A 25,676-nucleotide genomic window follows, 5' to 3' on the forward strand; every position below is an offset into this window, starting at 1 on the left:
GTTGCAGCATGCGGGCTTCTTAGTTGCGGCATGCGGACTTCTTAGTTGCAGCATGCAGACTTCTTAGTTGCGGCATGCATGGGGTATCTATTTCCCCAACCAGGAATCAAACCCGGGTCCCTTACATTGGGAGGGTGGAGTCTTACCCACTGGACCACCAGGGAAGTCCCTGTTTGCTTCTTACTTAATTTTCAATGTAGCACCACTGTGGTTATGCAAACTTCAGATGAGATTTTAAATAGCTTGGAAGTTATTCTCAAATGGTAACTAGGTAAGAATTATTTTATGAAGAGAGTAAAAACCCTGGCTATTTCTCAAAAACACCCAAGTTTCTATTAGATGATTCCAAACCCCAGAGCCCTCTGCCTTTCATCATGGCCACCTGCTCCTCAGGTCTATATTAACCCTAGTTTGAAATGATAAAGATAGTTAAGTAATGAGAAATTCAGAGGATATATCTTATCTAGAAAATTGACTAAACAACTTCAATGCCATTTATCTCACAAAAACCAAATAATTCTGCACCAATCCTAATAAATGAAACCTGTTAAGTGCTAATCCAAAGTCACTTCAGTAATCCTATTAGAAATTAGAAAAAGGTTACCAATATTTAAATAATCTTCCTAAATAAGAAAACTTCAAGAAAAACTGTAATAACTTCAGTTTTAATGGGCAAGTATGATGTTACATCACTGATATAAAATTGCCGTAGACCCACTACAGGGTTGCCCTTAACCCAGAGAAAAGTTTACATACTATTAGCTTGCAGTAATTCCTTGGACACATTGCAAGCAGAGCCTTGTGACACAGCATTCACATTCTCATCTTGTTCAGGAGACATGGGCTCTTGTTTAATCTGAACTGATGAGTCTGGAGCAGGAACACTGCCATGGGCTTGGAAAGTAGATGTGATTCCTTGGAGAGGGGCTCCAGTGGATGACGGAGACACATGGGAAGATGAAGCCTCCAGGAAAACCGGGAAAAAAGGAGTAGGCAGCAGTGTGGCATCAGCAGATGTTTGAGATCTAATGTTCCTTTGTTCTTGTGTAAGGTTACAGGGAACCTGGTCTGGACGCTCAGAAGGTTCATATGTTTCTAGAATGGGAAACATACACAAATGCAAAAATGTTATCTGAAAAGCCACTCATTTCTGAGCCAATCTGTATTTTTAAAGATTACAAGAGAATTTTAAAAACCCTCATAATTCTTTAAAATAGATTATTATATAAGCTATATTATATATAATATATATTATATTATATATATATAAAACTACCAAAGAACAGGCACTAATATTCCGATTTTTCAGATTTTAAGTGACTTATCCAAAGTCACATCGGTACTAAAAGAAGAGCCAAAATGTGAACCCTAGTCTTGGGACTCCTAACCCAGGACTCTTTCTGTAACGTAAGCATTTTGGGGATATACAGTCTCACAGGCCTTTCTATAGAAGGATGAAACCAAGGAGACACGAGAAAAATCATATTAACTTTTTCATAACATTTTAATTCCCCTCCACAGAGAACCAAAAAGTAACAAGTTACAGAGGGTCCAATCCATCAGATTCTCTGAATACCTTGTAATCCCTGTAGAATCTGTATTCTATGGGTCCTCAGGGTACTCATCTCCATAGTTATCTAAAAATAAAGTATTTTGTTAAGCATTTTTAAATCCAACTTCAAGATGATCCATTTTCACTAGACATTCCATCTGCTACTACCTGCTGCTTGAGCATAAGTAGCCTCTGAACTTCAACATAAGCTGTCTGAAGAGCTGCACGGGCTTGCAGAAGGTTGTTATCCATGCACTGCAATGATTTGCTTAGTTCTTCCTCCCTTAAAGAAATATGCAGCAGCTGGTCAACCTGAGAACGTTCTGTCAAAAGAAACCATAAGGTTCAGTTTAATACTGGAGACTTCTCATTAATAATACAGTTCCTCAGAAGATGGAACTGCATCAATTGTCTAGGACAGGCCTTTATTTTCTCCCCACTAGGTCACTGGAAGGAGACTCATCAAATTTTACAAATCATGTAGTCAAGCCTGATGCTGTCAGAAACCAAGCCTCAGGGTTTCAAGCGTACCACCACATGGTACCAATTTACCAAATCACCTTCTTCCACCATGACCCTTCCAAGCAAAATCTCTGCCCCAGGCAAATCAACTCTTGTAGGTTTCATTTCCCATGCTCCTTTATCTACTACCCTCTTCACCCAAGGCTTTGGCTTAGATTGGGCCCCAAACCTGAACTGCTTGCACTCTCTTCTCGATTCATACTTTTCCAGTCTGTTAATTTAAAGTAGTTCTCTTTATTACAAAAAGCATCCTGAAGAAAATATAGCTTTGAAACAGTACACTTAAATTACTTTAAATAAAATGTTCTACTATGTGCACGTATTTGTCATCCTTATGTTTGCCTCTTTCCCATTCAATACTCCAAGACCTCTCCCCTAAACTCCAGACCCACATATCCAACTACCAACTTTATACCTCTACCTAGGTGTCTCTAAAGTCCTTTAACTCAAGGGATCCAAAAGGGAACTCACCATCTTCCTCTACCCTCAACCTGAAACTCTCATGGAATTTTCTAGCTCTACAAATGCCATCATCCACCCAATCGCCACAGCCAGAAAATGAGGTCACCCTTGACTCCCACCTTATCTATCACATCCAATCACCGAAAGTTCATCCAATCACTTCCTGCACTAGCCCTTATACCCTAACAGTGTTAGAGTCAGTGTAAGGCAAGAGTCATAGAAGCATATCAGTCAGGGAGCCACACTAATAACTTCTCTACTTAACTCACATGAGAAAAACAACCAAGATGCCTCAAAAAATGGAAAGTGAGAGAAATGGCTATAAATGACCAAGAGGGATAAATTTTTACTAAATGTCCTATTCCTCTTCACCCCACTGAAAAGGCCCAGTGACACTTTCTAGCTATACACTGAATTCAATTTGTCCAAGATATATATTAACTTTAGCTTTCAGGTCTAGGTGGCATCATATATTTCTTCTACAGCTGCAACTGGATATAGTAGGAAATCAAACTTTTTCTATGCCCTTAAGCAAGATGACAAAAATATCAAATATAAATAAATAAATAAATGGGCATTCCATGTTTGATAAGCTACACTCTGTATCAAGTTGTAAAAAGGCTGAATTGCTGTAAGAACAATTTCTTTCTGCCAGAATATTCTATACTATACCTTTCTTTCCTTTAATTTTCCTTCTTTTATTTTTTCTCTCAAGACTTGGGAGTTCAGGAGAAGATCCATCCTAAGGAGATAAAGAAAATTGAATAATATTAAATATGTAAAGGCCATTATCCAGGAGGGGAAAAAAAGAACCAGTTCTAAGATAGTCATACATTATTCTTCATTATTGCTACCATCTCTAACAGGGCAGTAGGAGTTTCATGAACATGGTATGAACTCATATTAGTTGAATGAATGTATCTGATTAAAAAAAAATACAATCCAAGGTCAAGTACCTCCCTAGCAACCTAGAGGGATGCTAATCCCACAGGGCTTAGGCAAAGCATATCACCTTGGTAAAAGCTAATAATACATGTATCTGATTTCATAGTTTCTACTTTAGAATTCAGCAAGAAAATCTTTACAACCAAAAACTCAGCAGCCTGAAACAAGCCCCAAGATATTAGCTTTGTCATAAGACAATCTCTCATCCAATAATATCCACTACAGCATCTAGCTCAAAGGAGCAGAGTTGGAATAACTACTTTGTTATATTGTCCCAATATTAAAGGAAACAGCCCATTTTCACACAGTGACAGATTCCAGACTATATTACCACCAGCAACTCTTTCTTTTCAGAAAGGGTTAGGCAATATTAACATCAGAGGTGCCAAAAGAGAAGTATCAGTGAAGTAAATGGATTTTAAAAAGACCAGGCTGGGTAACTTAAGTACAAAAGATAGAGTAACAGAGACTAAGACTATGCTCATATAGATGTACTCTCATAGTATAAAACTACCTTAGTGTTAAGCCTAGTAGTCCTGGGTCCGACAAGCACACATGCCTTGCAAATGCAACACTAGAGTACCTTTCTTCAGCAGTACAGAATGCATCATGAAAACAGATAAAGTTACAGCTGAAGATGTGGCTCATTCCTTGGTCAGGTGATACAAAGAATCATTGGCTTAGATACTAGTTTTAGAGATGACTTCATATTTTCCTAGTACTATACATTCATATTCAATTACATCTAACTTACTAGAGTTACTCAGTTAAAGAATCCAGTAGGATAAGAATATGAAAGTAAGAGTCAGCTTCAAAATCTTTTATTCCAGAGTAGGGAGAACCACAACCCCAGATACCCAAGAAAAATTAAACAGTTAAGTCTTTCTAATTAAGGCCAAGTCACCACATGAAATGTTCTACAAAAAGCACAGGAATGATACTCACTCCAGTGGCTCTTCGTTTCTTTCTAATATTCTGGACATCATTTTGTTCAGCACCAGAAGTACAGCTACTGTCTGTGGCTGCATCTGTCAAACTGGAGATTGCAAGGGCTAAGGATGCATTTGATGATAAAGAGTTTCCTTCTCCATTACTCTCCTGGGCATTGTGATTCTCTGAAAGTGGTGTAGAGCTCTCCTGGCTGTGCAGGTCTTTTGCCAAATGCATCAAAGGTATCGTATGGTCAGATGGTAATTGAGCACTATGTCGCCTTCGAGTAGCAACATTTTCAGCTCTTTCACCTGTTCTTAGGGAGGCAGCTAGAGGTGTCATTTCCTGCTTAAGGCCCATGGTTGTTTTTTGACTCTGTGCAGACCTCAATGAGTTATTAGGTGAAAAAATCTGCTGGGGCTCATTTTCTTTGCCTGTAGCTTCCTCACTGAAGAAGCTAAACACAGAAGGAGCCCTGTCCATGATCACACTGCTCTCTGAAAGGCTTCGCTTCCTTGCCAACCCAGGGGATGAAGAAATGGAAACACCTTCCCACTGGAATCCTTCTAGACTGGACAGATCAGGCTCCCCATCCAAATCCAAGACCTCTTGTTCATTTTGAACTAGAGGCACCATTTCGATGCCAAACCTCGAGAAAGAAAGAGAAGGAAAAATAATTAATCAGACATGGTTGGGAGAGGGGGCACCACTTAATGTGCCAGACTCTGTTAAGCACTGAGGTTACAAATATAAATAGATGGTTTCTGCCCGCACGGAGCATTAAGAGTTCTAAACATAAAGTAAGTTAACTCTATTGTAAGTATTATAATGTAACAAGTACCAAAGTAGATATTTGTATACAGCTATATACAAAAGGAGGGAATAAAAACTGAGGGTTTTATTTAATATGGAGCTCTAAATCAACAATAATAAATACGTAATTTTTAACAGCAAACAAATAAAGAATAAACAAAAATGTTTATTAAGCATTTACAAGCAGCAGACGCCATGCTAAGAACTTTATAATCTCAATGATACTCACAAGTTACAGGAAAAGAAAAGGGGGCACAATAAGTATGTTATTTCGACAAGGATAGAAATTTAAGCCTAGAGGGCTATGTAATTATAAAGCAGGATGATTTTCAAGTAGCAAACCTATGCTGAATGCTGCTTTACCATTCAGATAAATTTAGTGCCTCAACATAAGATGAATAGCCAAACTATTACACAAGTACTTAGGAGAAAGTATTTTGTGATCACAAATACAAATGCCCAGAGCAAATACAGAAGGATAACCATCCACACGTTCTAAGTAAAAGGTAATGAGAACAGTTATACCTAAAAGTTGTACCACTCATTAAGATCTATAGATAGATACAGAGCTATAGATTGACTTTTTTAATGCTGTCACTTTATGGCCCCTATCACCAAAGTGCTAGATTTCTAAGTTTTTTCCTTGTCCCTACTTCCTTTCTCAGAAGTAGGTGTGCTTCTTTTTAACCTGAATTCCCTGCTAGGAAACACTTTATTCCATTGGTTATAGAATAGGCAAGTAGTCACTCCTGGATATTTAAACCAGACATCTACAACATATATTTTTTGCAAACATTTAATTAAATTTAACAAGGAGAATTCTCTTGACCAGAGTCAAAGGGTAAGTTTAAAAGAAAAAAAGGGAAATGGATACTGAAAAGAGGCACACACCTGGGTAAGCCTTTGCCTAGCTCTTGCTTTTTCTTGGTTACTTGCTGAATGACCTGTTCCCAGTTGACATTTCTCCGAGATGCATTTAGAATCTGCCGGAGGGTTGGCTTGAGCCCAGACTCCTTCTCTGTCTCACTCTTTCGATGACCACTGATATTGCGGATGCGGCGAGCACTATTGAGGTTTGGCTCAGGAAGGTGTGCTCCAGTTTTGCTCTTCAAGCTAATGTGACGGGTTAGATCTCTCTGGAGTGAGGCAGGAAAGCCAAGCTTACTTAGTTCAGGCAGGAGAGGGCCTGAGGGCTGACCTATATCGTTTTTTTGAAGCTCAGCATCCAAGCTAGTAGTCTCAAAGCCTTCTGTTTCATAAGATACATGAGATTTAACAGGGTCATCAACCTGTGCATCTTCTAGAGAGGTTTTCAAATCTAGCAGTAAGTCAGAGTGTGGGCTGGCTACAGATGTCATTTGTAACTCAGATTCTTTCTGGTGAACTGTTGAGTTACATGGGGAAGTGGATGGTTTTCTAGATGCTTTCAGGTTTTGCTCATCCCCCCTTTTCTCATCAGGAGCATGAGTACTGCAGGATAAAACTTCTGTAGTTGCAGAACCCAGGGTTCCAATTTTTGTTCCATCCTTTTCTGCATCAGATATCTCTCCATCACTTTCATCTTCTAATGCGTCTACCTGAAACTCAATTTTCAAAGATCCTTTTTCAGACTCTTCTACATTCCTACTTGCTTTTGCATAATTCCTGGTCCTTTTAGAAGCACTAAGAAGTGGATTTTGCAACGACTCATTACACTCTAGCACATCTTTGGCTTTTTGTAACGTATCACTTAAATTTTCATCAGGTTCCCTGTGAGTTCCAAATGTACTTTTATGCCCTTTTAAAACACGAGGACCTGAATTTCGCAATTTGGATATGTAAGAACCCTGATTATTTTCCACTGTGGGCTTGTTCAAGGGGTTTGAGTGTTCTCCAGGAAAAAAAGAATTCGTTTTGGTATTTTTTGAGGGATTCTTTGAATCTTGCTTTTGAGGAGCTGATTTAGTGATTGGAATTGGAAGGAGCGGGGATTTTAGCAATGGCATCTTATTTAAGGTATGCTCTTGTTCAGGTTTTTCTACAATGGGGCCCTCTCTCGCTACCTCATAGGAAGCAGTGCAGTCAGAAGTGGCTTTGTGATTAAGAGATCTAGTGTGTGTTTCTTTTTGTGTTTTCAGTGTTGGAGAATTATTTCTTTCATCAGTTTGGGGCTCTTGTATTCCTGTGGTTATCAAGCTAAAATCATTATCTATCGTTTCCAACTTGTTACCAGTGACTTCTTTCACTCCCGATTGTAAATCCAGAGTCTTCTGGGAAGGGTAAGGAGTCCAGCGACGGAGCTTTTCCCTTGCCACACTGCCATTCTTCCCACCAATTTTGGAAGCTAAGGTATCTGTTTGTTTAGTGGCTTGGCTTTCCAGATGCTCAAAATTGAAGTCAAGTAAGCCCTCTGAAGAAAACTTATCACTTGTAAATCCTTCAGAAGGACCTCTGTATGTGGCGACTGCACCAACTTTGTCATTTTCTTGCCGCTGCCACTTATATCTCTCTTGATTATATTTGTTTGACTTAGATTTCTTGTTCCATAGCATAGTCACGTCTTCCATTTGACAGTTAGAATTTCTGTTTCTGCTTGGTTGAAATTTGTCTCCGGGGCCACTGTAATTCCAACTATTTGTGCTACGTACACTGGATTTCCAGTTTCCGTTACTGCTGTTCATATGCCGACTGGAAAAGCCACCTGTTCCTTCAGAATGCCAACTGGAATTCCTTCCTGTACCATTATGATTCCAATCTACCATTCCACTATTTGAATGCCAACCACCTCCAGAATTACTGTGGCTGTGAAACCAAGTTGAGGAGCCTCCTGCACCACCCTTATGCCACCCAGAACATCCTCTTGATCCACCACTACTCCTCGAAGAATGTGGGAAGCTGTTTTTCCTAGTATTATTATAGCCATCTTTCTCCCATTTCCGGTCCCGCTGAGGAGGTCCACGATGATGCCATGCTGGCTGACTGTAGCTCTCTCTGTCTTGGTAAGGAATTCGGTCTTCTCGTCTCCGTTGGGATCGCCTGTCATCAGAGTTTATTTCTTGGCTGCTATTGGAAGGTTCATCTTGCCTGGAAAAAAAAGTCTTTCATTAGTGACTTAAAAGAGTTCTCCTGGTCCCTCTAAAGGCATAACCCACCAAACTTCCGCTCTGCCTTCCTCCTCTGTTACCTAGTGTATGTAACAGAGACTTTTATTTCAAATAGTAGATGCTTTCATATCTTTAAATGATATAAACTTATATTTCACAATTTATTGATTAGAAATTAACATCTTGTGTCTCCTATCACCCCCAAAATATTAAAAACTTGACACATTTATACTATCTTCCCTCTCCTGCTCCTGTTTCTCTCGGCATATTCTGGGATTTTGTCCCTATCATCCAATTATTATTTTTATATTATACAATTTTTTGAGAATAAGAACAAGTATATTTTGTAGCTATGGTTAGTTATCATAGTTAATACAATTTAAATTCACCTGCTCTTAATACCATGATTTCTTCAATAGTTGGTTCTTTCTGAAAACCCAGTTTCTTAACCTATTTTAAATGGTAAGATTTTACTATGCATAATCACTTTCATTAATAAACACTTTATTATTAAGTACACATTCAGTGACTGTTAGTGGTAAAAGAAAACTTTTATGTATAGTTCCTCTTCCTGAAGGGCTTATAATAAGGAAATAAGCAGGGTCACAAACAGGAGTAAAATAGCACATAACAAGTAGCACCCACAGTAAGTGCTATAAGGAGCTCCATGAGCTAGCGGTTTTTATAAAGAAGCTACAGCTGTTTCAACTATTCATGTTAGACAAGGAGCTCACAGAAACGTGAATAAATTTAAGCAAACATCACAGGAATAGGTGTAAAACCATTTTTCTCTAAAAAGCGCCTATAGTATGCCTGGCTCAGTGCTTAGCATGTGTTATGTGCTCAAAAAATTGAATAATACTAATTAAAATGTATTGAGTACCTACTTATCATAAGGCATTTAGTGCTAATCACTTTACACAGATTATCTCATTTAATTTTCACAACTCTGCAGCAAGTAGCATTATTCCTACTTTTTAGATAAGGAAACTGAGGATTAGAGAGGTTAAGTAACTTGCCTAGAGCAAGATAGCAGTGAGTGTTACGGCAGAGATCTGAACCTTGGTGTCTGACTCTAGAGCTCTTTTTTTTTAAACTGAAGTGTAGCTGATTTACAATTCTGTGTTAATTTCTACTATACAGCAAAGTGATTCAGTTATACATATATATGTATATATATACAAATATATATATACATTCTCTTTCATATTCTTTTCCATTATGGTTTATCACAGGATACTGAATATAGTTCCCTGCGCTATACAGTACGACCTTGTTGTTTATCCATTCTATATATAATAGTTTGCATCTGCTAATCCCAAACTCCCAGTCCATCCCTCTCCCACTCTCCCCTCCCCGTTAGCAACCACAAGTCTGTTTAGAGCCAACATTCTTAACCACTAGACCTTGATAGAATAAAAATCTCAAAGTTTCGGCAGTTGGGTTCCCTCCTTAATTTTAAACTCAGTATTGACTTTAACTGGCTTTAAAAGTTTCGAATGTCTATAAGATTTTGGACACAAATTGGAATTTCCTCCTTTTTCACAAGACAGAATTAAAAGTTAATTTACCTAAAAGTTCAAACATCCACTTACATTATGAATTACAACTATTTCTAAACAGGAGACCCTAAGTCCCCAAGTGACAAGTGTTACTACAGATACTTGGAAGATTTTTATACCACCATTAACCAAATTGTTTTTTTGTTTCTAGGCAGTATGAAACTTATGACATCCAAGGAGATCACTGACTTGGCTCTACTAATTATCATCCAGAAATGAGGAGAACTGGGCAATTTAAGTCAGTCACAAAGTAAAATTCCTAGATCATCATGAATTGGCTAGGTCAGGGGGACAATAGCATGCAGCTAAACCCACAGCCCAGAAAGAACAATATAAACTAAAAACCTCATGAAGGAAAAAAGAAAAAAACCTCATGAAGAAATAAGTAGATGACTTTATAAATAGGTCACCAAAGAGGCATATAAAAATGATCAAAGAATAGTATCTACAACATGAATGTCTAATTTACTGAGAAGCTCTTTTACCCTCTGACTTAATGTTTAATCATTTACACAGATAAGCTAATAGTGGCACAAGAGTGTAAGAACAAAAATAGAAGTTAGTCTCCTAGAGGCTCCAACACCCTAAAACAAGAGTAAACTACAGCTATACTGAAAGTAGTGAGAATGTCATTTGAAGGATAAGCAACTAAACAATTTAAGAACCATGTTGCTACGGACATTTTAAAACTAAGAAAGTCTCCTTCAAGGACTTGTTCAAAAAACTTTTAGCATATAGAATAAAAACTACTTCTTTTTTATATTTAAACCTCTAACTGAAAATGAAATACAGACCAGGGATAACTAGTATTCAAGAAGGATCTTTAAAATTTTTATAATTTGAAATGTTTTTTATCATGTTCTAGGACTTAAAAAATTACCCCACCTCATAACTGGTTCTATATCTCTTTTACTCATATCTGAAATTTTCTGCTTCATTAATTAAACTCTTCAGACCACAAATCAGTAATGTTAAAATACAAAACGCTAATACCTGAATTATAGATGTAGGTATGAAATTATGTAGTACAAGCTATAAAACTCCTATTGCTGAAATGATCCTGACAGTGTCCAACTGAATATAGATTTATTCAATAAATATTTACTGAAGAAATTAATAATAAAGGGATAAATCAAATTTGGTAGAAGCACCATGTTAATTCACATTAGGCAAAACAATTTTTTCCTAAGGGATGAAATAAGAAATGCCATATAACATATTCAAATGAAGCTTATTCACTAATACCTTTCCACTAGAAAATCTGGATACCAAATAAGAATTTATTGGTATCCAAAACAATTTGGAACTAATAAAAACAGTTCTAAACATAGTTATCAACAAGGTAAAATTCAGATACATAGCCTAGCTTTTAGGTAGGGTCAATACTGAGTTTTGGGGTTTTTTTTTAAGGAGTTAATACAGTAGTTCAAGAAAGCATTCCATTGCCTTTTATAAATAAGACAGCAACTTCAAGGTAAACGTTATAATTAAGATAAATAAATCTGTGGCACAACTTTGTAAATCAACTATACTTCAATAAAAAAACAAAATTTAATTTTAAAAAAAGATAAGTCTGAATGCTATAGGCTGAAAAGAATGTAAATGGAAAATGCATTCTCTACTACATTCTGTTGCAGATAGGCTTTTTAAAATATCAAAATTATTACTTACCGACTTTGTTCCTTCCTTTGTTTTATTAACTGAACGAGTTCCTTGTCAAAATAATCTTCCTCTTCTTCTTCCTTTCCATCATCTTCTCTTTCCTGGGCATCAACATTATCTTTGTGCAATTGGCCAGAAATGTGCTTTGCATACGCAGAAAGACCCACTTCTGTGACCCCGCACACTCGGCACTCATGACTACTGTCCCTAGGGAAAGAGGCAGATGAGGGGCATTCAATTCTCCCCACTGGCATGGCACACTCACAAGATCTGTTATAGTTTCCTCTGAAAGACACTGCACACTTTGGCACAGTGAAAAATGAGTTCTAATCAATTTCAGTGCTCCTTTCATCACTTTTAATAAGTTTGTTCATAAGTTACTTTTGAAATGAATTAAAGATTCTTTTCCAGCAATCAAGAGGCAATACACTTCAGAATAATACAGTTTAGGAGGAGAAATCTTCTTGAATTGCTGTACTTAAAACCTTGCCAGAGGAAACGTGGTGAAAGGGGAGGCAGGGCGGGGGGCTCAGAGCAAACAGAAGTTGCTCCAGAGCACACCCATGGTGCCAGCTGCACTCAGAAAGCCTGGAGACAGCTCTTACATTTAATCTCTGGCTCAAAAGCTTTCTCCCAGTGAAAATTAAGGGGTGGAGAAAAGGGTAGGCGTTGTAGCCAATCACAACCTGGTAACTAAATCGGAGCAGCTGGAGCTCTGCCTGGAATGTGAAGATTCCGGACCCCAGGGCAAATGATACTAGTAGTCTCAGCAAACTTTTTTGGTCGGATGATACATGTGATCTACATTCTGCTTCAGAAGGGCTTATTTTAAAGGGAATGGAAAGCATTTCAGTTGTAGGAAGTTAACAGCTGTGCTAGGCAAATGGTGTTTCTCAGGTTTCAGAAAAGAACACCATTTAGAGAGAAATATAATCAGGTTCTCGGTTAAGAAAGATAATTGGGCAGGCGTTTTCTTCTTTTACTTTACACACTTAATGGTATATCTCATACTTGGCCAGTTTAAGAAGCCAAAGTCTTGAATCAATGTCCAGAGCTGTAGTAGATGAATAATTTAACTGCTTTTTTAGCTTCCTGAGTCCCTTGATTGGTTCAGCAATCTATGCAGTCATTGATGAGAAACACCTGAACACCACGGGCACATGTGTAATAAATGGACAATAATATCCACTCCATAATCCAAATTGGCTTAACTCTATCACTTGTCTTAGGTTAATACTAGTGATATTTTTGCACTTCCTATGCCATTCTATAAAAACACACATACAAAGACATGCTGTCTTTGATAAGACAGACAGACACAAGAAATACATAACACAACACTGCTTCATCTTCCCCTCACATACATCCAACAAGACACGGGCAGAATTCACATCAGTCAGCCAGAAGAGACCCTCAAAATTAAGCACCTCATTTACTAGAAGATGCTTTCTGTTACAGATCATCTGAATATTCATTAAAAACAAAAAACTTACTGAGCAACTACTAATTCCAGGAAACAAGCTAAGTATATGGTTAATGGTGACAAATTATAAACAAACAATGCCCAGTAAGTAAACAAAACAGTTTTTTACTTTGTACGAATCATGAAAAACACCTCAGAAAAACGGAGAAACTTCATAAGTTTCCATCTTTTTTCTTGACTTTGTACCTCAAATGCTCTGGAGGCAATATAGTCTTTGACATTAAGATTCATTTTAATGAGTTCTGACCAGATTCCCTGAATTACCCTGAATATCGATAGTTTAATTCATTCTAATCCTCCAGGAACTTAAATACATTATTTTCGCTGAGAGTTTTCAACTGTATTTTACTACAATTATATAGTTAAAGAAAAATAATCCTCAACTTTCTTCAGTTTACCTGGGATATCCACACTCTTCTCTCAAGCAATTAAAATTAAGGTAGTTCATTCAAAGTGAATGTTAACTTGTAACAGAAAGCAAGCCTTTTCTCACAGCAACACAGAATGAAGTTTAAAATGTATATATAGGGCTTCCCTGGCGGCACAGTGGTTGAGTCTGCCTGCCAATTCAGGGGACACGGGTTCGAGCCCTGGTCTGGGAAGATCCCACATGCCGCGGAGCAACTAGGCCCGTGAGCCATAACTACTGAACCTGTGCGTCTGGAGCTTGTGCTCCACAACAGGAGAGGCCGCGACAGTGAGAGGCCCACGCACCGCGATGAAGAGTGACCCCCACTCACCACAACTAGAGAAAGCCCACGCACAGAAACGAAGACCCAATAGAGCCAAAAATAAATAAATAAATTTTTTAAAATGTATATATAAATAGAAATCTATCCCCAATGGGCAGCATCAGAAGAATCTGAAGACTGTAACAAACTTGGCATACATAATTTACACTATAATAACAACTCAAATCAACTGAATTTTCTGGTTAGAAAATCTTTTGGGCTTTAAACTCTCTACAACTGTGGAAAATGTTTTTAGTCCACTTTTCTACCTCAAAGTTTATAGAACGCTAAACCATATATTGCAGTACCAGGGACATCATTCTAAAAGGTATTCTTGAATAAAATCCCTGATTCTAGCCTTAGTTCCAAAATGCAGAGAATTTTTTTCTTTTTCTTTTTTGATTGTGCCGCTTGGCATGCGGGATCTCAGTTCCCCGACCAGGGACGGAACCTGTGGCCCCTGCAGTGGAAGCATGGAGTCCTAACCACTGGACCACCAGGGAATTCCCACGGAGAATTTTTCATATGTCCAAACCATCAAAATCCCTCTTTAAAAGACATAATTGGAAGACGATACCGACTTTTTAAAATATTAAAGAATGTAGTATAAAGTAGACAGTAACTAACTCTGTTAAAAATAAATATCCATAAGCATAAACCCACATATTTTGCAATTTCCAAAGCACAGGTATATGTTGGACATGTATCAAACGCTCAAACACAGATTTTTTAAACATTTTTGCTTTCATTGCAACAAAGAGTATTAACCATAATTCCGAAGTTACTTGACAGAAAAATACCTCGAGATCCTACCCAGAAGGGTATAGCAATAAGTGCAACATAAAAGTTAACACTAAAAACACAGATTTATCAAAACACAGAAATCCCTAACATTTTTCTTATAAATGAAATCTAGTTTTTTGTTTTGTTTTTTTTAAAGATAAGCTTTACAAGAAACTTCAAAAAGAGAAAAGAGAGAATCTACATTTATACTGGGGAAGAGCAGGATAGGTCAACCACATCTTGTGAAAATTCAAATGTGTCTGTGTCTGGAGTCAAGCATATTACAATATGCATTCAGGCTCCCAAATAGGGTGTTTGGGAAACCACATGTTCTTTAAAGCTAATAGCAAGTTAAATAATATTTGAATGATGCTATTTTCCAATTTTTTATCAATAACCAGTTAAAATACTACTTTGTATAAATATATAAATAATTGTTGGTAAAAAAGTACTGGTTTACTTCCTGACTAATACAGGCAATAATTTTCCTCAGAGCGTTTTAACAGAGGGCCCAAATTAGCTTCATCCTGTTACCACACAATTTCCTCTCATGTGTGAAAGGCAAAGCCTTCAGATATTCTATCCATAAGCTCCTCTTTATTAAGCTTGCTCTAACTATACCACAACAGCTGGTTGATAAATTAAGGTTTGTGCCCTTTTAATAGCATCTATCTGTAGAAACTACTTACAGGCCATACATCTGAACAAGTACATCAGGAAAAAACAGGGAAATGTTCCAGATGTCTACAATCGTGAACTAAATAAGTTACTCACCTCTCAATCAAGCTTGCATTCAAAACCTAAAAAAATGCTCTTTACATTTCTTAACCAGATCACAACCAAAAATTATAGTGATACTTAATATCAGAAAGCCAGTAGTTAAACATGGAATCCAGAGGAAATAATCACAAACTGAGGATAGGAAGAAAAAACATAATGACTGATAACTATTTGTCCCTTTGGTACAAACTAGTGATGACTGTCATGGCAATAAATGTTCCAAGTCAGTAAATAATTTTTAAGATTGTGTTGTTTTTTATAGTTTTGCCAGCTGTTTTTCCTTGCTACCTGCTTGCCTTCTCCCTTATAATTTGTACTGGCCAGGAAACCATACCAAACCTTATAGCACTATATCTAAAATATGAGTAAATTAAGTACCAAAGTGCTCTCCTCTAAATAAAATGAGTTTGGGTGTTAACACTGACATTACTATTGTCAGTTCAGAGGCTTCCAATGCTTATTCCTTAACTATCTGATTATGCTCCAAATAACTAAAAACAGTAGACAAAATCTCCATGGCACAATTAAGTTGATGAGTGGGAGGAAAGGAGAAACAAATTACAGAACAATACATATATGGCATGTGGTTCAGTTATGGTAGCAAGTCTAAACAAAATGTGTGTATATATAAATATAAATCTATGTATACACACAGAAAAGAGGTTTGGATAGGATATACACTAAACTGTTGACTTTCCTCTAAGAGGGGAGTAGGAAGGGGGGGAGAGAGTGAAAGGACCTCTACGTTTTTTACTTTTTATGATTCTGCACTGACTATGCACATGAATCTTAGTTATCAAAATTTGTTTTTTTAATGTTTTAATTAGCTAATTAGTGATCTTTGAATAAAATAAGGCATTAGTCTTAGAACAAAATGAGCTTCTCTCCTAATGACTAGATTTACTAACCTCATTTGTTTTGTTTGATTTTATAATACACTACAGGTCACTAAGAAGCCCAGAAAAAGGTGAATTCCAGAAAGAAGTATGTTGGAAATGGGATTAAATAATCCACATATAGGGAATCAAAGGTTGACTGTATTTCATAGGTTCCAATGATAATGAGTTAAAGATCATATATACTCAAGGTATTATTAAGGGCTCTCCACATTAAATGAGTGAACACCTCTTTTATACTGCTGCTAAGACCTAACCTTCACACAGTAAAAGACTGAGACCATGGAAAAATTCCACTAATATGCTAAACAGATGCTGAAAGTTTAATAACATATTAATTTGCCCACACAACCTAAAACTATATTACTTAAAACACAAATAATTCCAAATGACTTAGGTTGGCATCTTGATCAAATCTTGCACAGTAAGTCCCCTACATACGAACAAGTTCTGTCCCGAGAGCACATTCATAAGTTCAATTTGTTCGTAAGTCCAACAAAGTTAGCCTAGATACCCAACTAATACAATCAGCTATATAGCACTGTACTTGTAATAGGTTTATAATACTTTTCAGAAATAATAATACATAAAAAACACAAAAAATAATGAAAACATTTTTAACCTTACAGTATAGTACCTTGAAAAGTACAGTAGTACAGTACACCAGCTGGCATACAGGGGCTGGCATCAAGTGAACAGGCAAGAGGAGTTACTAACTGGAGGAGGGAGAGGAGGAGGGAGATGGTAGAGCTGAAGGATCGTCAGCAATATGAAATGGAGGGCAAGCTGCAACTTGCATTCACTCAGATTTAATGTGGAGAGCCCTTATAATACCTTGAATATATATGATCTTTAACTTATTATCATTGGAAACTATGAAATACCGTCAACCTCTGATTCCCTATATGTGGATTACCTTAATTATTTGATCGTCACACCTGACGCTGACAGCACAGGTTCTGGTTCCTTGCTGGATTCAATTCTATTTACCATATTGAAAAAACGATCCAGTGATGTCTGAGTAGTAGCTCTTTTTTTCTTGTCATAGATAACACAGTAGCACTGGATTGCATTCTAACGGCCGCTGCAGCCTTCATGTACCATTCTACGTTCAGGTCCTGTGCCTCAAAAACTAACAGTGCCTCCTCACATAAAGAAAATCCCCTTGATATTTCCTGCGTCATGAATCTCTTCGGTTCTTCAGTTACTTCTTCGTCCTCTTGTCTCTCTTCGTCCTTTCTCTGGGCCTCCAATTCCACCAGGTCTTCATTAGTCAGCTCCTCTTATTGCACAGCAAAGAGTTCAATGAAGTTGTCCTCTTGCAGATCAAGCTCCAGCTTCTTGCTGAGGGTCACTAAGTTGCTGAAGACCTCTTTGGACTCATCCACCTTCTCAAATCCACAAAAATCGTGAACAAACTGCAGGCAAAGGTTCTTCCAAACCCCATTCATGGTGACAGCCGTAACCTCACGCCAAGCAAAGTCAATGTTTTTTATGGCCTTGTAGATGTTATAGTCCTTCCAAAATTGTCACAAGGTTGCTCCTGATTCGTCACTCACCTTTACCGCCTGACGAAAAGTGTGACATAAATAATATTTCTTGAAAGTTGCTACAACTCCCTGGTCTGTAGGTTGGATAAGCGACATATATTCAGTGGCAGATGCACTACTTTGACTTCGGGATGAAAGTTGTCCATGAATGGGGGTGGCCTGGAGCATTGTCAAGCAGCAAAAGAATGTTGAATGGGACGTCCTTCTCCAAGCATTATGTCTCTACCTCTGGGATAAAGTGGTGGAAAAACCAGTGCTGGAAAATGGCCTGTGTAACCCAGGCTTTGGGGTTACTCTTCCACACAACAGGAAGAGAGCCCTTGGCTATGTTTTTAAGGGCTCTTGGGTTCTCTGAATGATAAACTAAGAGAGGCTTCAGTTTCATATCACCAGAAGCATTGCCACCAAACAACAGAGTTAGCCTATCCTTTGCTGCTTTATAGCCTGGCAACCACTTTTCCTCCTTATTGATATAACTTTGGTCTGGCATCTTCTTCCAGTACAGTCCTGTCTCAACCACATTAAAAACCTACTTGGGTAAATACGTGCCTTCATCAATAATTTCTCGAAGCATTTCAGGAAATTCCCGGGCAGCTACTGTATCTGCACTCGCTGCCTCACCACTTACTTCTACATTGTAAAGGTTGGCTCTAGCCTTGAACCGATGAAACCAGCCATGGTTAGCATTAAAAGACACGCCCTCTGATTCTTTGCCGCGTTTCTTCTTCAAGTCTTCATAAAGGCTTTTAGCTTTCTCCTGAATCAACATTAGGCTGAGTGGGACTCAACGCTGATGCTGATCCTACATCCACACATTGAGAAGCTTCTCCATCTCCTCCATCACTTTTCCACACTTCTTCAGTATTATTGTCGGCATCATTGGCCCAGCAGACTTTGCTGTTCCATGATCTCGTCCTTCTTTTTTTTTTTTTTTTTGTGGTACGCGGGCCTCTCACTGCTGTGGCCTCTCCCGTTGCGGAGCACAGGCTCCAGACGCGCAGGCTCAGCGGCCATGGCTCACGGGCCCAGCCGCACCGCGGCATGTGGGATCCTCCCGGGCCGGGGCACGAACCCACGTCCCCTGCATCGGCAGGGGGACTCTCAACCACTGCGCCACCAGGGAAGCCTTCGTCCTTCTTCTTTAGAATCATGCTGATGGTTGAACAATTCATGTTATAAGAACAAGCGACATCTATCATCTTTTCGCCTTGCTCCACTCTCTCAATTTCACTTTGTTTCCGTCGTTATCGCTTGGCGCTTCTTAGCAGTACCAGCTACCTCACTGCTGCTTTTAAGCTTGCTTCTGTACATCCTGCACTTGAAATAAAAATACTGTACTACTGTACTCTCTATAGTACTTTACAGTAAAGCACACAAAAGCACAACCACTTGCAGAGGATGCACGCACATGACAATGTATGCTAGACACATGAACTAACTTACGTAATTGGACATGGGAACACACATTCCCATGTGTGAAAGTTCACAACTTGAAGGTTCATATGTAGGGGACCTACTGTAACCATTACTCATGGACTAAGGTATAATGCATATTTCTGTTTCCCAAAGTTTCTCTGTTCCATACTGTCTCCAAACTTCAAATTCACACATGTCCAAAACATCAAAAGAGGAAACTTAGTTGGAAAAAAAGATACAGGATATACATACATGCTACATTTAATGTCTTAAAGGTACTTGTTAGATTTTCTTTCCTTAAACATCTCAAGTTTTAATTCACAAAACAGCATTCTTAGATACTCAGGGTTTATACATCTATTTTATTTACACTAATGAGATTCAGTGCTATTTAGAAGACTTTGGACTTTTCAGACTATTCCAGCAACAGTAAAGGTTTATGGCCTGCAATAATTTGAACACTGCTGAGGCAATAATATGAAATGTCCTAGTTGCAAGGCTGCTGTGTAGGAATAAGAAAGCTTACTAATGAGAGAACTAGCTCATCCCCACCCACCTTTGTTGTAATCTATTTGCTAGAGTTGCTGTGAATTCTACACATTTGAGATGCACAAAGATTTATCCCTTTTGAAGGCCAAAAAAAATCTACTGTACTTGTTATTAATTCCAAAGGATAGTTCTATGCCATAAGACAACATTCATTTATGAAGGATTACTATAAAATAAGCTGACAAGCACCATCAGCCCTCAGATCCCCCCACATCCAGAAGTTTATGGAAGACAGCCGTCCCATACCTGCCCTTCAGGTTCTCAAGTTCCCTGTGATGCAACATGCTCCGCATGTGTTCGTCCATCTCCTTCAAAATTAAAGAAAGCAGGTTAAACTAAGGGGGATTGCTTTGGGGAAAAAAATTCCTCTGTCCTGTTCAATCAACAATTGGGGCTCAAGCTCCTTGTATCAAAGTCGTGTTTGCGGTTACCATTCTCAATTCAATATTGGAATCAGTTCCTTATTAAGTAACTCTTTAGCTTGTTTTTTGACATATTTCATTTTTAAATAAAGCAATAGTTAAGAAAGACCTATTTAAGTGGCTTTTCAAAAAGGTTTGAAAGTATATTGTATTTAGGAGGCAAAAGAGTAAATAATAAACAAATATGTTAAATTATATCCCAATATAAGGAATTTACTTAAGTTTATTAAAAATTTAAAAAACGGCCTGAAATCACATAACTTCTCAACTACTTTGCTACTTTTCACCATACTCTCTTTCCCCACTCAACTGAGAGTTTCTCAAGAGTTAGTTACAACTCTTACCCATATCTTGGCCAGGGCCTGACATACAGTTACTAATATTTGTTGAATGAACAGATGGATACATCAATTCTACACAGAAGTTACAGGTATAACAGAATTTTCCTATGGTAGGTCAAAAAATGCCTTGAACACGGCAGTTCAATCATGGCTTCACCTTCACTGCCCACTCCCTTCCCCACACCAATTGATTTGTTTGGTTCCAATGAAAAGTTTGAAAATATACTAGATTCTCCCCTCCCTCCCTCCCACCCTTGGTGGGAAGGAAATAAAATTTGTGGAAAGAGCTTCCACTTATAAGTGTAAGCGTGACACACACACACACACCCCTCAAAAAACTCAAAGTTGCAAATGTCTGTCTCTCTGTCACACAAAGTATATATAGCCAGTATGCCATAACAGAGAATGGCTGTTTACCAATATGATAAAAGGGTTACTACAATTGTTGAGTATTACTATTAACTGTGCCCTGTGCTAAATGCCTCAAACATTTTCTCATTTGAACCACAAAACACTGCTAAGGGAGGATTATTAACATCATAAGGACACAAGGGTGTAGAGAAGCTAATTTGTTTATTCACCAAATATTTATCAAGTGCTTCTTAGGTGCCAAGTACCTAGGCATTGAAGGGATAAGTGTGAAAATATTTAGTCTTGCCCTCTCAGAGTCACAGATTATCAAGTGGTGAAACTAGGACTCAAACTCTGGCAGATCCGACAACAAAGTCAACATTTCAAACACCATGTCATGTTGCAAACATCTAGTGCATTGAGATTTTTTTATTATATACAATTCATTTGTCAAAATGAGTACAACAACCTCTTCTTTAAGTTATCTACACACAGTGTGATACACAGTGTTATGATTCAAAACACTTCCTTTAAATGGCAATTTTACTGAAGATGACCACCATTTCCTTCCTATCTCTACAAATGCTTCATCCGGAAGGGATAGTTTTACATGTGACCCCTTCTAGATACAACTGATTGGCCATTAACCAGAATGAACATTTATAGAGCGGAAAACTAAGTTGAGTTAGTGACAGGATACAGAATGAAAAAATCCATGGACAATATACAACACCTGCTCAAATCTCTATGCTTCCTGTTGTTCAGTTTTTGTTTCCTGTTGCTCAGTTTTTCCTTGGATTAGATTTAACATATGCCAAATCTCCTTTTCTTGAGCTAAATTTAAGCGGGACTGTTTCTTGCAATGAAACTATTCCTAACAAAGGGAGTATTCATTGAAATAGGTTACTCTCTCTGATGTAAAAACCAATTCTGTATTCTATTTCAGTTATAAAAAATGTTATCATTCAAAACTAGTTTTAATGTGATTTTTTTTTTTTTCCCCACATGGCTTGTGGGATCTTAGTTCCCTGACCAGAGATCGAAGTCGTGCCCCCTGCAGGGGAAGCACAGAGTCCTAACCACTGGACCGCGAGGGAATTCCCTTAATGTGACTTTTGATTGTTTAAAATACTTCAATAATCTGTCTCTAAATTTACAATGTGAAATCCTCTTCCATCCTTCTATAAGTAATGAATGCAAATAATGAGACAACTGAGTTTTCAAAATAACTGAGAAAGATCCACAGGCACAGTTCCAAATGCATACCTGCAGAGTTACCAAGCTTCTATTTAGTCCCTTACATCAGTATTATGTTGTTAAAAGGAGGGGGGGAAAAGGGAGAAAAAAAGAATTTGGGGTTGAACAAATTTGGAAAACACTGAGTAACAGAAAAAAATTTTAATTTTTTTAATTCCAGGGCTTCTCAGATTTTCATAAGTTAATAAGCATCAGGATACTCAGGGATATAATACACAGTCACCCTAGATTCTTTTCTCCTTCACAGTGTATTTGGAGAAACCAAGGTAATACTAGTTTGGGAAACTAGAGGAAAGCACATCAACATAAGTTGTTCATAGTCTATCTAAAAATAAGTGTCTGAGTTTATCCCTTTCAGTTAACCCATTCCGTTAATTTCTTACCCCATATCTTAACACTTAAATCACGCCATTCCCTTGCTTAAAAACCTATAGTTGGCTGTCCCTAAGGCAGGAGTAAATAACCCCAGCCCTTATTTAACTTTGTTGTGACCCATGGAAAAGTATGAAGAGACGAAACATGTTTTAATCCAGAGAAGAAATGCCAAAAAGACTTAAAGTAGCAAAATTATGAGAATATAACAAGATAGGCCTGCTACTCCACGAAGATCTGACACCACACCTCTGAGTACCCATCTCATACCTCCTCAATTTCCCTCTAATCTGAAACTAGCCTTATTGAAAATCTGAGTTAACCCTGGTCTAAATTTTTAAAATTGGAAGAGCCTTTTGTAAAAGGCAGCAAGTATATTACTAAATATGATTTAAAAATCTCAGCTGATTTTTCCATCACTAACAGAAATCCTAAATAGGAAAAAAAACATTCCTCACCCCAGCCTACTAGATGGATCACAATCAAACCCCTCAGTCTAGCACTCAACACTGTTTATTAACTATCTTCACTTAAATTACAAATTAAATTGTGGTCCCACTACTTCCAAGATGAAACTGTTCTAATCAGGTAAGCCTTCTTACCAACTCCTAGAACTGTTATACTCCATTCTACTGCTATACCTTTGTATGTATTTTTCTCTCACGTAAAATATCTCTTCTCCATTTCTTTTAAGCCATTTTACACCCAAACGTCTTTCAAGGTTTACTCAGACTTCGCTGGCTAACCTCACTCATAATCTTCCCAGTTCTCTGAACTTCCAATGACAATCAAGAACATCTTAAAAACACGGAGAAAAAATTCCTCAGTATTTAAGCTAGGAGCACTCTTGGAAAGCAAGAATAAAGAAGTAAAAAAAAGAAAAGCAAAATGTGAGACAAACTGCAGCCAATTTCTATAAAGCAAAGGTAAATTCCTTTAGTTCTTAAAAATGTGTTTTTCTTTGAGCAACATCCCCACCTTGTGGACGTCTAAGAATATAGTTAGTACCATTGCTGCTGTGCTGCACTTTTCACAAGAATATGCAGAAAGAGAACTCCGCTACGTATCAATGCTGTTACCTTAGCTAATCAGAAAGTTGTTATAATCTCAACCTGAATTTTAATGTCTTTTCTCTATAACTGGTTACTAACTGAATATCTCTTTATCATACTGTTGAGTATCCTCAAATTCCAGGTAGAGGTTTAATAATATAGTTACTGGTTTTATGAGGCAGTAATGAGAAAAAAACCAGTGAAATAAGACTAAGGTTTAGGAAAGAAGCATAAGTAAGATGTTAAAAGTTTTTACCCATCTATAAATTCCACATGATGTCTCTGAAAAAATGATCAGTCATAAAAGCCTCAGATTCTCCCTCTTCTATTATTACCTTTTTTGAGCTGTACACAATGTGGCACAATATGCATTTTCGTTCTCGTGCCATAGTGACCAGATCTGAAGCACTCAACGTCATACCTGCAATGAGGAAGTAACATTTAGTAACCTTTTCTTCCCAGATGTCTTTTTAGATTCATCTTAACACAGCCCAAAATACAAATCCTGCAACTCCCTCACCTCCACCCTGCTCCCCCAGTCTTCCCATCTTGGTAAAGGAAAATTCCAAGTTTCCAGGTACCTAGGGCAAAAACTTTGGGAGTCATCCTTGATCCCTCTTTCTCACCCCATATCCACCCTCATCAGCAAATCCTGCCAGTCCCACCTTGAAGTACATCTGAAATCCAACCACCCCTCACTGCTTAGCATATCTACCATCTCACATGGCACCAGCCTACTGACCCGACTCCCTATTTCCACTCTTGTCTGTCCTCTCATGGTCTATTCTCAAATTAGCAACCAAAGATTCTCAGAACAGGATTCTTTTAAAATTTAAGTCTGATCATTTAACTCCTCTGCTCAGAATCTTCCAATAGAATCCCATCTCACTCACAGAAAATCCAAAGTCCTTTGTCACGGGCTACAAAATCTGTTTCTCTCTCCTTCTCTGACTCCACGCCCTATCACTCTCCCTGTATTGCTCCATTCAAGGTACACTGTCCTCCTTGCTATTCCTTGATCACACCAGGGATTCTCTCACCTTAGGGTTTCTATATTTCCTGTTCTCTCTGCCTGGAATATTCTTCCTTAGGATGTACCTATGGCACAGCAGAGAGTTGACCCCACATCTCTTATTTCTGGTTTAAGAGCCTTTTCTCTGTGTTATGCTGACATTTAGAATATTTAAATAAATCCTTCAGACAAAAAAGAAATGTATTTATGGGTTTCGAGGCTCACTCTCTCATGCTGCCTCATCAGGGAGGCCTTCCCTGACCCCCTATAAAATACTGTACTTCCTGCCCTCCGTTTCTTCTATCCCCCTAATAACCTGCTTAATTTTTTACTTTTTAATAGTACTATGGTAGATTGTTTCCACAGATGGCCACAACATTATCTCCAACCCCACGCGCTCTTTTGCAGTGTGATGTTGTCACCACCACCCATCAAAAGGTATAGAGTCTATTTTCCCTCCCTGTGACCTGTTTTGACCAATAGAATGCAACGGAAGTGACAATGCAATTTCTGAGGCCGGGCCTTAAAAACTTTGCAGCTTCTGCCTTTGCACACTTGGAACACTCCCTCTTAGAACCCAGCCATATGGAGAGGCCAAGGGGAAAAGAACTGAGGCCCCAGCTGAGCACCCAAACAACAGCCAATGAGGGATCCTAAGTGGGACCAGTTAAAGAACCATGCAAATGAGCCTTTTTCAACCCACAGAATTGTAAGAAACAAAATAGCTGTTTTAAGCCAGTAAATACTGGGACAGCTTGTTAAACAGCAAGAAATACCTGAAACAAGCATCCTTTACTACCTAACATAGTATATATTTGTTATTCTTTGTTTCCCCGATTAAAAATTAAGCTTCACAAGAACAGAGGCTGTATATTTTGTTCACTAGTATAGGTCTAGCACTGAGAACAGTGTCTGGCATACTGTAGGCACTCGATAATTATTTGTTGAATTGTTCCAAATAGAACTATCTTAGGTTATTAAATGTAAGACAGAGATAACTGGATAAATACTGAGGTTTGGGTTAAGACCAGAAGGGTCTCTATTCTACAATCCTCTAGCACTACCATACTTTCCTCCTGCATCCCTGCAAGGATGCCCTACCTGAGAATTTAATTCCACTCCCCAGGCAAAATTATTTTTCCTCCAGACT

The 25,676-nt window shown here is 38.0% G+C and overlaps 1 protein-coding gene across 4 annotated transcripts in view; it reads right to left on the reverse strand.

The window, feature by feature from the left end:
- ZNF106 (zinc finger protein 106) overlaps positions 1 to 25,676 on the reverse strand; it is a 62,540-nt gene that overhangs the window by 23,238 nt on the left and 13,626 nt on the right. For 3 of the 4 annotated variants that reach the window (XM_082648498.1, XM_082648501.1, XM_082648500.1), the window contains 9 exons: positions 23,850 to 23,935; positions 19,966 to 20,027; positions 11,541 to 11,738; positions 6,116 to 8,287; positions 4,427 to 5,060; positions 3,209 to 3,278; positions 1,718 to 1,875; positions 1,577 to 1,637; positions 757 to 1,095 (listed from right to left, as the gene is read on the reverse strand). In XM_082648498.1, the coding sequence (XP_082504624.1) occupies positions 757 to 1,095; positions 1,577 to 1,637; positions 1,718 to 1,875; positions 3,209 to 3,278; positions 4,427 to 5,060; positions 6,116 to 8,287; positions 11,541 to 11,738; positions 19,966 to 20,027; positions 23,850 to 23,935 (3,780 nt within the window). The remainder of the gene's footprint in view (positions 1 to 756; positions 1,096 to 1,576; positions 1,638 to 1,717; positions 1,876 to 3,208; positions 3,279 to 4,426; positions 5,061 to 6,115; positions 8,288 to 11,540; positions 11,739 to 19,965; positions 20,028 to 23,849; positions 23,936 to 25,676) is intronic. The other variant, XM_082648499.1, reaches the window with a different exon arrangement.

The sequence above is a fragment of the Grampus griseus genome, assembly GCF_964374135.1.
Source record: "Grampus griseus genome assembly, chromosome: 2".
In the NCBI taxonomy this organism is placed as follows: Eukaryota; Metazoa; Chordata; class Mammalia; order Artiodactyla; family Delphinidae; genus Grampus; species Grampus griseus.